Here is a 15,080-nt window from a genome sequence, read left to right on the forward strand (position 1 = left end):
AAGAAAGAAAGGAAGGAAGAAAGACAAGAAATAAATATACGTTTTCTATGTATCATCATAAACCATTGGCCTCTATCTATCCTTTCGACAATCAGTAGGCTAACCCAACCCCCTCCAATGTACAGTAAATTACCTAACCCAAGAATACACGAGACCCTCCTCTTGGAACCAAGTATGGTTTCGTTGATATTCCAATGTACAGTTTTGCTTGTACAGTTGTACAGTTTCCCCCATCCCCCCCCACCTCCTCCAATGTACAGTTTCTACGTCAAATGTATTGTAACGTTCGAGGTTTCCAAACGTTATCGACGACTCTCGAGGCAAATGTATTTCTCAGTTCACTTATTTATTATCACAGTTCTCCATTACAGGTTGCAGTATCAGACTCATTGCTACCATTTCCCATGCCCCCGAGAGAGTGCCCGCTGGGTGCCCCACCCACTTATACCTCCCCAGGTCAGCCCGTGCACTTTTGACTCTGTCAACCCGCGGCTGGCGCGTCCAATAGGGACGGGATGGCGGAGTTTTGAGTGACAGCTCAACTGACCAACCCAACCCAAATCCCCAGGTCGCTACAGTATATATACTCTCTTTTTTAGACTCTTTTTTGTATCACAAACAGTACTGTATTTGTAAATCTGGTATGTCATAAATGTATAGATGTAGCAGTACTGTCTATCTGTATGTCGTGTATGTTATGATGAATTGAAAATGGGGGACCCTGATGTAAACAAGACGAAAGTCTTTCTCTGGTCTGCATCCTCTTAACAATTGTGTGTATTGAGCTGTACTGTACTGTACCCATTCTGCAATCTGTTAAATAAACTTTTCAATCAATCAATCAATCAATCAATCAATTTATTGGCCTTGACCTGACACTACACCTCCCTCAGGTATTAAAAGTGACACTTCCTCTCTCTCTCTCTCCGGATGTCGAGGTGAGTCTCTCTCTCTCTCTGGATGTCGAGGTGAGTCTCTCTCTCCGGATGTCGAAGGTGGCGTGATTTTTTTCCGTAGCCTATGTTTGCGAAGAGGCTCTCTGATTGGCTAGCTGCGTACAGCGAAGACCCTCTCTGATTGGTTTAGTGCCGAAGGGTCTCTTCCGCCTAACCCTAACCCTAACCTTAACCTTAACCTTAACCTTAACCCTAACCCTAACTCTAAGCATAACCCACTTCGAAACAGGGCCAAAGCATATTGTATATAGGTTGTATGGTTTGAAATAAACAAATGAAACTGATACTGATACTTGTTTAGTTTAAGAATAGGGGGGCAGGTAACCATAACATGTATTCTTCTTCCTGCTCCTTTTGCCCACGGTAGTGTAGTGGCGGCACGGTGGTGTAGTGGTTAACACTGTCGCCTCACAGCAAGAAGGTCCAGGGTTCGATTCCCGCTTGGGGACCAGGTTTCCATGATGCCAGGTACCCAGGTGGGATATCTCCCAGGCCTTTCTGTGTGGAGTTTGCATGTTCTCCCCGTGCTCGCAAGGGTTTCCCCCCCGATAAGATAAACCCAATGGAAAAACATGCACAACAACAGATCGCTAACGCTGTGGCGTCCTTGACGAAGACGGACAGGAGCACTTGGATTGGTCCCCTGGCGCGGCTCACTAACAGCTGTGTGTACCACTAAAACATTGAGTGTCGTTGCATGCCGAATAAAGACCTCTGCAACAGGTCCTGCATTAAATTAAAATTGTATTTATGATTTTGTATGAAAACTGTATGATTGTATTTATTGCTTCCATGTGGCAAATAAAAACTCTGAATCTGAATCTGAACCACTTTGAAGCAGAGAATAATATAATGTACAAGGTGGAAGAGACCCTTCGGCGCTAAACCAATCAGAGAGGCTCTTCCGCAGCTCCGCTGTACGACGCGGGCTAGCCAATCAGAGAGCGTCTTCGCACACATAGGCTACGGAAAGACAGCGCACGTGGAGCTGAGTCGCGTTATTTTCTTCGTAGCCGCAGTTTGCGGAGACGCTCTCTGATTGGCCACTGACGTTTCTGGTTATGTGACATGTGCGCCCAATCGCGTGACAAGCAGGGGTGCAGTGCTGGGCAAACGCGGTCAAACGACGTTTGGGCTTCGTCACTGAGGCCGAAGTGCGCGCATCCTATTATTATGCAAAGTCTAGGTGGTAAGTGCCGGCCGGCCACACAAAAATGACTCGTCGCGGCACTTATCACCTAGACTTTGCATAATAATAGGATACCGACAACCAAATACAAGCCCTGTAGGTGGGGGGTTGCTTGATCTCTCGACTGGAAGGATGAGACAAGGTGTATCGTCTGTTCTGTGCGCAACCGAGGGAACATGTATGCGCGTGCACGCGTGCGCGGGCGTTTGGCCTTCGCCCATATTACGACTGCACCCCGGGCCCTGGTGACAAGCTGTGTCTTTGCCCATTTCCGCCTCGAACAGCAGCAAACTACCTAAGGCCTAGTTTATCACTGGTTAAGCTTAGGCGACTCTTTCGAAGTTGGTTAAGGTTAGAGTTTGGAATCAGGGCTGGTGTTCTATCGCCCTGCTCTAAGACAAACTCTAACCTTAACCAATTTCGAAAGAGTCGCCTAAGCTTAACCGGCGAAAGAAACAGGCGTCACACGATTGGGCGCACATGTCACATGACCAGTAACGTCAGTGGCCAATCAGAGAGCGTCTCCGCAAACCGCGGCTACGAAAAAGAATCACGCGGAGCTGAGTCCTCAGTCTCTCCATGATCCATGATGGCGGACACGTGCGGTCAGGCGCTCCTGGGCTCCGGGCTCACCGTCCTCTCACACCCGCTCATGTACATCAAGGTGCTGGTCCAGGTGAGCTCTCTTCTTTACACTCACACATTGGGGGGGGCATAATAATCCACTATAGTCCACAATAGTCCACTGCCAACAACAACCAAGGGGGATGGGGGGTAATATATCCCCGGCGGTGGTCTCTACTAGCCCCAGCTAGCTAGTTAGCACGTTAGCTGGACAAGCTAACACTATTAGCAAGATGATGCTCAGTCTTCTAGTCGGACGGTTCTGTTCAGACGGGATGTAATAAGTTACACACGACGCAACTGTTTGCTGAACTGTCGGCATGATGAGGTATGGGTTTGTTTGTTTTTATATTTATATATATAGTATTCCTCTGAGATGAATGCTAGCAGCGTTATTTGTGTTGTGTTATGATGCTAACCGACGTTTCGCGTCACGATGTAAGGTCAGAGGAAGGAGCTGCTAGCTTAAAGCTGCACCTGCCGTGCATCAGTTTGTTTCTCTAGGCGCTGACTAGGTGGTTGTGTGGGTTTAATCCGGCTGACCACACCGTGTCTCACAGGGTTATTACAGTGTTGGCTGTTAGTAACCATCACCATCGCATGGAGACCACCTCCTCCGTATCATTCAGTGATGGATGCCCTTTGGCCCATAAAGCTAGCCAGCTTACTGACTGACTGACTGGGGCTCTAACCTTAGCACTACAGCACCAATGTACAGTACTTTCTACCCCCTCAAATGGATATACTCTCTTTTTTAGACTTTTTTTTAATCACAAAAAGTACTGTTTGTAAATCTGGTATGTCATAAATGTATTGATGTAGCAGTACTGTCTATCTGTATGTCATGTGTGTCATATGTTATGATGAATTGAAAATGGGGGACCCTGATGTAAACAAGACTAGAAGTCTTTCTCTGGTCTGCATCCCCTTAACACTTTGATTGCCTAAGGCTAAATTCATGATATACCATCCGTTGCCAGCTCTATTTAACATGGAGAAGTTCCCCTTCTTTGCAGGGCTATAACTTTTTAAATTCTATTGCTAGATTGCCATTATTAGGGCCCATTCAAGGTCCTATATGTATTGTTCATGGTGTAGCAACGTTAAACTTTTTCATTCACATATTCATACTAAAATATGGTCTAAAGTATAAGTATGTTTTCATCTCTTTCTGCAGCTTTCTCCAGAACGTGATTTATAGCCCCAAATGCATTATATTGATGATGAAATACAGTTTGATAGCAATCGGTGCGATATAAAAAATTCCAACTGGACGTACTTCTGGAAGTTACTACACGTCATCTGATGTTGACCGGATGGGCGAGGGGGCGTTTATAATTCCGTGGGCAGCGTTATACCATTCATCTAATGTGGGTCATATGTTCATCAGATCAGTTAGTATCGAACACAGTAATATTACACGCTAAAACTCACCCCAGTCTCCTCGGGCCGTTGGGCGATCAGCGTGGGGTAGACAGTTTTCCATTATGGGATGTCGAAATACCTGGTCCATTTCCAGGTTGTATAATAGTATATACGTCCAAATCATGTTGTTTATCGAGTTATTGGCAACGGATCGCTATGTATTGTGTCGAGCTCGAGTCCCGGGACCTATAGCGAGTGCCCGGAAGTAATATGGGTGATCACCACTTCATCCACATGACTTCCTGTTTGGCGCTTCTGCCGATCGGCCACCAGATGGCGCTCTTGAACCGCTAGAGGATTGAGAGGAGCTCAGAACTGTGTGTGAAGGCTGCAGAGGGGAAATATGATTCCGATCACAGATTTTTGAAATATTGATATCAAAGACGAGTTACGGCGTCCTAGGCAACTTGAGCATGGCTAGGAAAGACGCCTAAACACGTTTCCGGCACTTTGTGTTAACGTCAAGTGTTAACAATTGTGTGTATTGAGCCGTACTGTATTGTACCCATTCTGCAATCTGTTAATAAAGTTTTCAATCAAGCACCACTAGTTAACCAGTGGCAGTTGGCTGAGGGTAGATTATTTCATTGATCGTCGAACATTATTTTAGATGACGGCTAATGACATTATGCGTGGAGTGGTGGATTTTACATGCCAACATTTCTACTGAGAGCGATAGACAAAAGAAGGCAAACTGTACACATCTGTCACGTCAAAACATTGACTAGAAACAGGAAGTGAGAAGCCAGTGGCAAAAGGTTGGTGCAGATTATTGCCAGTCATAATGAAAGTGAATTCTACCATCCCGTTCTAGGTTGGACATGAGCCTCTACCCCCTTCACTGGGCAGGAATCTTTTCGGCCGACAAGTCTACCAGCTACCAGGACTCTTTGCTTATGGTAAGCCTGGCCGACTATCCTGACCATTTGTTTTAGATCCACTACTATATTGAATATTTATTCGTATGGGTGTATTGTTGTGAACTACAGTGCATCTATGGGGGTGAAGATTTAGCAATTCAAGCTCTATTCCTCCTAACATTCAAGTAAATTGATGAGGAAACCGAAGATATTCTCTGGTTCTCAATAAGGACGGGAGAAGTAACGGGTTATTTCACCACCTCGTCTACCCAAGATCTCTGGCCTAGGCGAGCGCTGTCTGGCTCCCCACGGAGCGGAGCCCCCAGGCCTTCCCATATTATTGGTGACAAAACAAAAGAATCCTGGCTTTTATAACGAGAGTTCCTGGGCTATTTCACGTTAAGTAGGTTTCTGTCGCTCATGGTAATGGTGGAGAGTTCAACTAACTCCCTCGTGTCACTTCTGCTTTTCATGTCTTCGTGCCGCCCACCATGGCCCACTTCACGCTACTGCGCATTAGGGCTGCACGGTTTTGGGAAATAATCTAATAGCAATTATTCTGACAGATATTGCGATTAAATGAGCGTTTAATATATATTTTTTTATAAAGCAGCCCAACAGGTTTATTGTAAAAATGCGGCTTGCATAAAATAATACTTGCATGTTGAATGTCCGTTGGGTTGCTTTAAAGTCAAGCTTCAGTTTAAAATATTCATCTTTTAATAGATTTAAAACATGTGATGGAGCATTACTAACCGGAATACCGCCAGATGTTTTGTTTCACACAACCATCTAGGAAATCTCCAAAGCACTGAAGGCTTGAAGCCTTGTCCATTGATTCAGTTCCACAGCTTTGACAACATTCGATCCATTATCAGTGGTGATGCACATCTCTGATCCTCTTCATTCAGACCCCAGTTGGACAAGGACTCTCTTAGTCCATGGGCAATATTCTCTCCTGTGTGGTCAACAGGAAAGTAGACTGTTTGCAGGCAGTTACTCTTCAACTCAAAGTCGTTATTTATGAAGTGCACGGTGAGACTGAGATATGGCTCGGTCGTCCTGCTGTTGTTGCATAGTACTCTACATTTTTCAGCGCTGTACGTTTTTTCCGATCTTTTATCCAGCGTTCGGATGGGTTTTTCTTTTTCACAAAGGGATTGCGTGGGTTTTTCTGACTCTATGCCGGCGCTTTGCCACAGGCAGTTAAAGTGACTATCTTTACATCTTCAGAGATCTGGTGGTAACTAAGGCCATGTCCAGACGAAAACGATTTTGGCTGGGCGATATGGCCTCTAAATTATATCGATGTTTTGGCCATATCACGATATATATCGCGATAATTTGACATTTCCTCTAAAGCACTTCACAATGCTTGATTTAACCCTTTGATGCATACAGTCACGCCAATATGATGACACATCGGATGCCACGGACACTTTTTGTCGTTAGTTCATGCCGACCTTTGAGTGCCCCCGACGCTATATAGCGTCTGTTTGCCATTTTATTTTTGGCAATTTGAATTCATATTTCATCAATCGAGCCTCGGGTTAGTGCTGCAGAGTCTCTCTGAGCTCAATTGGGAAGATACCGCCCCCTATCGTCTCTCCCTGTGTAACTGCACCCCATTACTTCAGACTGATGCAGGGGGAGTGGTCAGTTTGCTCATTTAACTTTTCCGTCAAGCCAACTGAAGAGACCAAGTGATCGCCGGCCATCAGAACAGCGTGGATTATGTATTTACAGTACCAACACTGTAATCAATAAGCGTGATCGATATTTGGAATGGCGATCAGGAATTGGAATAATCCATTTGGATACCATCTGATCTCAGGTAAGGAATCTATTTGACCAGTATTAGGATAATCAGACCCGTTTTCACAGAGATATACGCTTTGTGATATGGCTGTTTTGACTGTGTGAGTGATCAGGAAATAAGAGAATCGATTTACAGCTTGCGGCACCAGCGTGCATACGTACACATACTATCGATAATCTAGCGTTTATTTGAAAACTATTCATAAATAGGCCGAACAAAATGACAACGTTCTAGAATATTACAGTACATCAGCTTTTATCAGGGATTCTTTTTTTCCTTCTTGAAAACGAGGGCTTTTCAAAATGCTATAAAACGGAAATGAACAGAAAAAAACAATCCGCTTCGACAATGTTGACTGGAAATGGGTCATTGATAATGCGACGGGCAGATTAGACACATAGCCATAATTTATAGCCATCATTTATAGCCATCATTTCAATTTTGATTAGGCGATATTAACGTTAACATTGAAGCGGATGGTGGGCATTCAAGCACTAAATGTGCGCCCCCTGCTGGGCATTCAAAGTGTTAAAGATAGAAATTAACGTTACATTAGCGTAAGCTAACAACAAGCGAACCCAGAGCCATATAGAGAGAAACGCAGGCGGGCAGAGTGAGGACTGGGAAGGAGGGGGGGGGGCATTCTCCCTTCCTTGTGTGTGTGTGCGTTTGGAAAGATCAGATGAAGTCAGAGTATATTATATTGATAGTAAATGTACTGAGGGTGGTGGACAGATAATGTTGATATTTAAACATAAAAAATACAATACATAATGTAACTGAGGGGTACAATTCCCTGACTGTATTGATAAGTATGGTATCATTAAACCACTACCGATTATGTACTTTAACTACTGGCCACACAGTACATGATATAGATATGATGAACACTTTCCCACCATGAAACGAAGTCCACACAAATGTATAAATCGAATATTTTATATAGCAAAGGGTATATACAACGTTCACTTAATGACATTTATGATTTGAATGCACTTGTAAGGCAAATGAGTATTCGTAGGCAAATCAACATTGAATGTCCAATCTCTGGTTACGCAGGGAGCAAGTATGCAACCTGGTTCTTTAGGGAACTATAGCGATGGTACTTAAATGATTATAGCTGGATATACTAAAAGGGGGTCCCGCTGGTTGTAAGTCAGTAGGGGGGGGGGGCGGGGTTAGGAGAGCCGCTGGCGATATCCCATCTGGCCAACGATTTCTTGGGAGAATTCAGAGTGCTGAACACGGTGCCCACAGAACCTCGGTCCACAGATGAATACAGCTGGGCCCTCTTGTAGACGGTAGCTGCCGGTCCACAACGAAGAGACGTGAGGCGACCTCACTCGGGGTAGAGCGCCGTCTCACCTGGACTCCTCTCGGGGGGTAGTTCCAACACTCACCAGTGTTGGCTGGTATCCATGGCATAAATCAAAGCACCCAAAGCAAGTAGATAATCCAAGCCGTGTAGGGCTCGCCGTCGTCCGGGTAAAGTAATCCAATGTGCAGGTCCACTCGTCCTGGCCCAGAACTCCTCGGATGAAAGCACCACACGTGGTCTGCCCAGCCTGGTTAAGACTCCAGATAACGTCAGGAACGATGGGGGTTACTGCTCACTTTATAACTCTAACTGAACGATGCACCATACATAATAGACTATTATTAGCTTAATAGAAATACGTCCCACTCGACGGTATAGTGCCAAACTATGACAATTCAACTATTAATCCACACGATGTCTCAATGCCATTCTGAGGCCATGTTGACCATACTGCACCACACGTGTCTCGTGGGTGAGGCTTAACGTCTTGCCACTAGGTTGGAGGGTAAAGAACTAAGGGCTAAGGGACTAAAAGAAAGTTCTACTTTACTTGCGCCATATATATATGCGCTGTGAACAAATAGTACCATTCGTATTTCGCCAGACGTATTCCTACGCGGAACAGGGCTAGTAACGACATGTTCGTCGGCACGATTGAACTTGAACCAAGGGGCTTGGCTGCTGGCGCCAAGTTCTTGTCCAATGAGAGAATGAAACTATTATGGGCTGTTAGTAGACTAAAGGGATGGATATGTACAAGGAATATACAAGGGATATCAAACGATATACAAATACTATTAAATATATATCCATAAATAAATATATATATTCGGTTTAATCTGATCCTTCACAACACATAATAAATGTATTCATGATCATCATGCAACATAAAACAATTGCAGCAACTGTTTGGGAGAGGAAGGGGTTTTAGGTTGCTTGTTGTGAGTTCCAAAAAAATATACTAAGCTCAATATATCAAAACGTGGCACTTTACAGTGAACAGGTCTATTTGTATTAAAAACAATAGATTGTTTTTCCTTTAAAAGTCTGGAAGAGGTCAAAAATTAAAATGTCAAATGATATTTCCGTTGCCTTTTTTGAGTTGATCTAAATGTTACTGATTGTGTTAAATTGGCTTATGATATCGTCTCATATCGATTGCAGGCACCTGCATCGTATCGTGTAGGGGTGGGACGATACATCGATCCAGATCGATACATCGATGTAATTATCAACAATCGAATCGGATCGATGCGATTTAATAAGATCGATTCATATCGATACTCTTATTTTGAAAATCCTGTGGCGAGTCTCATATCCGCCCAAGAACAACAGCAGTAGCTCCGTGTGTGTAGACGTTACAGCATAGCATTCTCCCTTTCTGTGTGTGTGTGTGCGCGCGTCTTTGGAAAGACCAGATGAGGTCAGAGGAGTTTGATGTTTAAATGTTATTTAAACATAAACAATATAATACATAATAAATGTAGGCCTATACATGATCATGCAACATCAACAAATTGTTGTAGGAACGGTTTGGGAGAGGGAGGTTGTGAGTTTTGAGTTCCAAAAAATTTAGCTTAAAGTTTAAAGCTCAATATATAAAAACGTGGCACTTTACAGTGAACAGGAGGTCTATTTGTATTAAAAACAATAGATTGATTTTCCTTTAAATGTCTGGAAGAGCTCAAAAATACAAATGTCAAATGATATTTTCATTACCTTTTTTTTGTTGATCTAAATGTTACTGATTGTGTTAAATGGGCATATGATATCATCTCATATCGATCGCAGGCACCTGAATCTAATCGTATCGTATTGTATCGTGAGAGACTTTGTGATATCGGCAAATATCGTATCGTTGTCCAAAGAATCGATATCGTATCGTATCATGATGAAACTGGTGATTCCCACCCCTAGTATCGTGGCAGATATCGGCAAATATCGTATCGTTGTCCAAAGAATAGATATCGTATTGTATCGTGATGAAACTGGTGATTCCCACCCTATAGTAGAGTCTATACACCCAACACCAAATCCCATAATTCCTTACACGTAACGTGTCTGGCTGTGTGACGTCAACTTGTCAGCATGAAAATGACAGCCAAACATGGCACTGCAATTAAATAACACAAATACAATAGGCACATTTGTGACTGTTACAAATATAACACGTTTTATACTTGTGCTACAAGATTTTGGCCTGTGCTACAAAACTATCAACCTCTGTAGCACCAGTGCTATGTGCAAAAAAAGTTAACGTACAGCCCTGGAACCCCTCATTAATTATTGTAATATCATATGGTGCAACACTTACCCTAGCCATCTCAAGAAACTTGAAAGTGTACCAAAAAAAAGACTACGAGTAGTGTCATGGTCCGGGTTTAATACACCCTCACACCCTTTGTTCCATCGCTTTGGTCTCCTGAGGCTTGCTGAGTTTAACCCTTTTACTGCCACACTACCAAACGGTTAACCCTTTAACTGCGACACTACATAAGGTTAACCCTTTCACTGCGACACTACAGAAGGTTAACCCTTTCACTGCCACACGACAGCAGGTTAACCCTTATACTACCACACTACAGAAGGTTAACCCTTTACTATCACACTACAGACGGTTACACAAATGCATCAATTATGTATCAAGTTGTAAACCACATGAATCTCACACTGTCTGAGCTTGTCCCAGTCTGCCGTCCACTGCACATCCACAACACAAGAAATGTGCATCTTATCTTTTTTTTACCTACTTTTTCTCCTTTTTCTGTGATTTTTCTCCCATCCCAATTTCCTCTTGTGCCAATTCTCCCTCCCCTGTCCTGATCGTTGCTTGCATGTGCCCCCCACTGGCCGGTCGTAGGGAGGATAGAAGCCCACCACATGTCCCCTCCGATACATGTGGAGGCAGCCAGTCACTTCTTTTCAGCCTGCCAGCACGGACTCTCATTGGCGAGGTGTAACGTGTGGGAGGCTCACACTGCCCCCGCCATTTCATGTCTTTGCTGTGCAGGTGCCCTGACCGACCTGTAGGAGTCGCTGTTTACAACGACCAATATAACAAATCAATATAATTAACTCTGGACATGTGCATATGGGCAACGTCTTATCTTATGTCTGTTCCCTGATCATATGCCTCTTTCTCTGTGTATTCCAGCTAAACACATCATCAAGCTGGATGGTAAAGTGGGTCTATTTAACGGGCTGGCCCCAAGGCTCTGTGCCGGCACCATCGGTACCGTCGTACACAGCCGAGTTCTGCAGGTAGGCTCGTCTCACTAGAGGTACTAGAAGCAGGGTTCGCACAAGGTCCTTGAAGTGCTTGATTTTTGACAAAAGTCATGGCCTGGAATTCCTTAAACAGCCAATTCTTTTAACGAGGTGTTTAAAAAGTTCTTGAAATTCAAATCAACCATTCACATTGAACATTTTGTTAAAATAGTTCTGAATCAAGAAATATTTTTTTTTTAATCTAGAGTGCAACTAATTGTCTAAGTTTATATTTTTATAAAAAAAAACTGCATTTTAAAAGTGAATTGTATTGAAAATAGTGCTTGAGAAAGTACTTGAAAGTCCTTGCATTTCATTTAGCAATGTCTGGGAACCCTAGTACTAGAAGATTATACAAGAGAAGAACCTTCTTGTTGTCACACATCATGGATGTGAAGAACATACTTGTCACTAGGGCTGTCCCCGACTAAGGATTTGGATGGTCGACTATGATTGGCCAAAATTTGTCGTTAGTCGACTATTGGTCGACAAAAAAAAGTAATCTTTTTTTAATTTGATTAAAAAAAATCAAACTTTTTTTTATCATTCCATTTGGGCTGTGGGGGTGCTTAATGTCTGAAGGAGTCTACTGAAGGCTTCTTGTCCTCTGCAAAAGCATGCAATTGGTCCACTGATGGATACATCTTGATATTTGTCTAGTCTAGTGTGTTCATTAGATGGTGAAATCCTCTTTCAGTGCCTCTGTGCCTGTTTTCATAGGCAGTTAGCCTCTGGTATGCGTGCCATTAGCGTTAGCCACGCTTCTAGGCCTCTTTTTTATAATTTATTTTTTATAAATATATATATATATTTTTTGTATATATATTCGACCGATTAGTCGACTAATAGGGGTCAGCCCTACTTGCCACACATCATGGATGTGAAGAACATACTTGTCACACATCATGGATGTGCAATGGAGACTGGAGTTCCAAATGGGGCTGAACAATTCATCTAAATTTTAAGGAAGTTTAGTGCGATATCCAAATCACAGGAGTAGGGATGCACCGAATGGGAAATTCTTGGCCGAAACCGATACCGAAAATAGGAAACAGTTGGCCGAAAATGATTCATAGAATAGAATTTTTTTTTACCAATGTTGTTCAGCTACCTGATTATGGAAAAATATATGATTATGGCAAAACTTTACCTTAAATAATAAATCACTTATGGGTCTTTTTGTATCACAAACGGTACTGTATTTGCAAATCTGGTATGTCATAAATGTATAGATGTAGCAGTACTGTCTATCTGTATGTCATGTATGTCATATATGTCCTGATGAATTGAAAATGGGGGACCCTGATGTAAACAAGACGAAAGTCTTTCTCTGGTCTGCATCCCCTTAACAATTGTGTGTATTGAGCTGTACTGTATTGTACCCATTCTGCAATCTGTTAATAAACTTTTCAATCAGAGAGAGAGAGAGACGGACATCTGTGCTCTACTGAGCGCACCTTTCTAGTCCCCAGATGAACGCGCTCTCTTGACTTTGGCACAGTAGACGCGCGACAGACAGCGCCAATGTGAGAAACACAATCCCTCCCCCTCTCGCTCTGAATAATATGCATATTATATCTCTGTGATTAACCGCGACGGGCATATAGTAAATAAGGATAAAGCATGTTAAAGACGCATTTATTGGACTCGTTGCGCGCGGAGTTTACATAGGAACAGCGCGACTCCCGAGTCCCAAGAGGAGGACTGAAGAGTTCACAGCGCGCATGTAATGACTGAATCCGCGTTTTGATGACATCATCACAACAACACGCGTTAGGTTACAGGTTGTTTCGGTGATATATTTTCGGTGAAAAAACTCTTTCGGCCGAAAGCCCATTTTCGGCAGAAATTTCGGTGCATCCCTACACAGGAGGCACAGTAGTGGTGTCGCGGTATGACATTTTCTCACTGCGGTTGTGTGTGTGTGTGTGTGTGTGGCTAATCACCGCGGGATGCGGTGGTACCGCACTTCTATTAAAAAAATAATAATAATAATAATTTTTTTATACATGTAGGCCTATATATTTTTTTATTAAAACATGCGAGTTTTAGGAAACGCCTCACAAACAAAGTTGGTGTTTATACTCCTCTGTTTAGCCTCGTCAGTGTTTATACTCCTCTGTTTAGCCTCGTCAGTGTTTATACTCCTCTGTTTAGCCTCGTCAGTGTTTATACTCCTCTGTTTAGCCGCGTCAGTGTTTATACTCCTCTGTTTAGCCTCGTCAGTGTTTATACTCCTCTGTTTAGCCTCGTCAGTGTTTATACTCCTCTGTTTAGCCTCGTCAGTGTTTATACTCCTCTGTTTAGCCCCTCGTCAGTATTTATACTCCTCTGTTTAGCCTCGTCAGTGTTTATACTCCTCTGTTTAGCCTCGTCAGTGTTTATACTCCTCTGTTTAGCCTCGTCAGTGTTTATACTCCTCTGTTTAGCCCCTCGTCAGTATTTATACTCCTCTGTTTAGCCTCGTCAGTGTTTATACTCCTCTGTTTAGCCTCGTCAGTGTTTATACTCCTCTGTTTAGCCTCGTCAGTGTTTATACTCCTCTGTTTAGCCTCGTCAGTGTTTATACTCCTCTGTTTAGCCTCGTCAGTGTTTATACTCCTCTGTTTAGCCTCGTCAGTGTTTATACTCCTCTGTTTAGCCTCGTCAGTGTTTATACTCCTCTGTTTAGCCCCTCGTCAGTGTTTATACTCCTCTGTTTAGCCGCGTCAGTGTTTATACTCCTCTGTTTAGCCGCGTCAGTGTTTATACTCCTCTGTTTAGCCTCGTCAGTGTTTATACTCCTCTGTTTAGCCTCGTCAGTGTTTATACTCCTCTGTTTAGCCTCGTCAGTGTTTATACTCCTCTGTTTAGCCTCGTCAGTGTTTATACTCCTCTGTTTAGCCTCGTCAGTGTTTATACTCCTCTGTTTAGCCTCGTCAGTGTTTATACTCCTCTGTTTAGCCCCTCGTCAGTGTTTATACTCCTCTGTTTAGCCTCGTCAGTGTTTATACTCCTCTGTTTAGCCTCGTCACAGTGTTTATACTCCTCTGTTTAGCCTTGTCACAGTATTTATACTCTGTTTAGCCTCGTCAGTGTTTATACTCCTCTGTTTAGCCTCGTCAGTGTTTATACTCCTCTGTTTAGCCTTGTCGGTGTTTATACTCCTCTGTTTAGCCTCGTCAGTGTTTATACTCCTCTGTTTAGCCTCGTCAGTGTTTATACTCCTCCGTTTAGCCTCGTCAGTGTTTATACTCCTCCGTTTAGCCTCGTCACAGTGTTTATACTCCTCTGTTTAGCCTCGTCAGTGTTTATACTCTGTTTAGCCTCGTCAGTGTTTATACTCCTCTGTTTAGCCTCGTCAGTGTTTATACTCTGTTTAGCCTCGTCAGTGTTTATACTCCTCTGTTTAGCCTCGTCAGTGTTTATACTCCTCTGTTTAGCCTCGTCAGTGTTTATACTCCTCTGTTTAGCCCCTCGTCAGTATTTATACTCCTCTGTTTAGCCTCGTCAGTGTTTATACTCCTCTGTTTAGCCTCGTCAGTGTTTATACTCCTCTGTTTAGCCTCGTCAGTGTTTATACTCCTCTGTTTAGCCTCGTCAGTGTTTATACTCCTCTGTTTAGCCTCGTCAGTGTTTATAC

General features: G+C 43.2%; 1 protein-coding gene across 1 annotated transcript in view; it reads left to right on the forward strand.

Moving 5' to 3' along the window:
• The first annotated feature begins 2,700 nt into the window (after positions 1-2,700).
• Positions 2,701-15,080, forward strand: part of mtch2 (mitochondrial carrier homolog 2) — a 31,666-nt gene continuing 19,286 nt past the window's right edge. The window contains exons 1-3 of the mRNA XM_084337526.1: positions 2,701-2,821; positions 5,009-5,093; positions 11,346-11,452. Of these exons, the coding sequence (XP_084193652.1) occupies positions 2,732-2,821; positions 5,009-5,093; positions 11,346-11,452 (282 nt within the window). The 5' untranslated portion in view covers positions 2,701-2,731. The remainder of the gene's footprint in view (positions 2,822-5,008; positions 5,094-11,345; positions 11,453-15,080) is intronic.

This window comes from Notolepis coatsorum, assembly GCF_963971535.1.
Source record: "Notolepis coatsorum genome assembly, chromosome: 20".
Classification (NCBI taxonomy): domain Eukaryota; kingdom Metazoa; phylum Chordata; class Actinopteri; order Aulopiformes; family Paralepididae; genus Notolepis; species Notolepis coatsorum.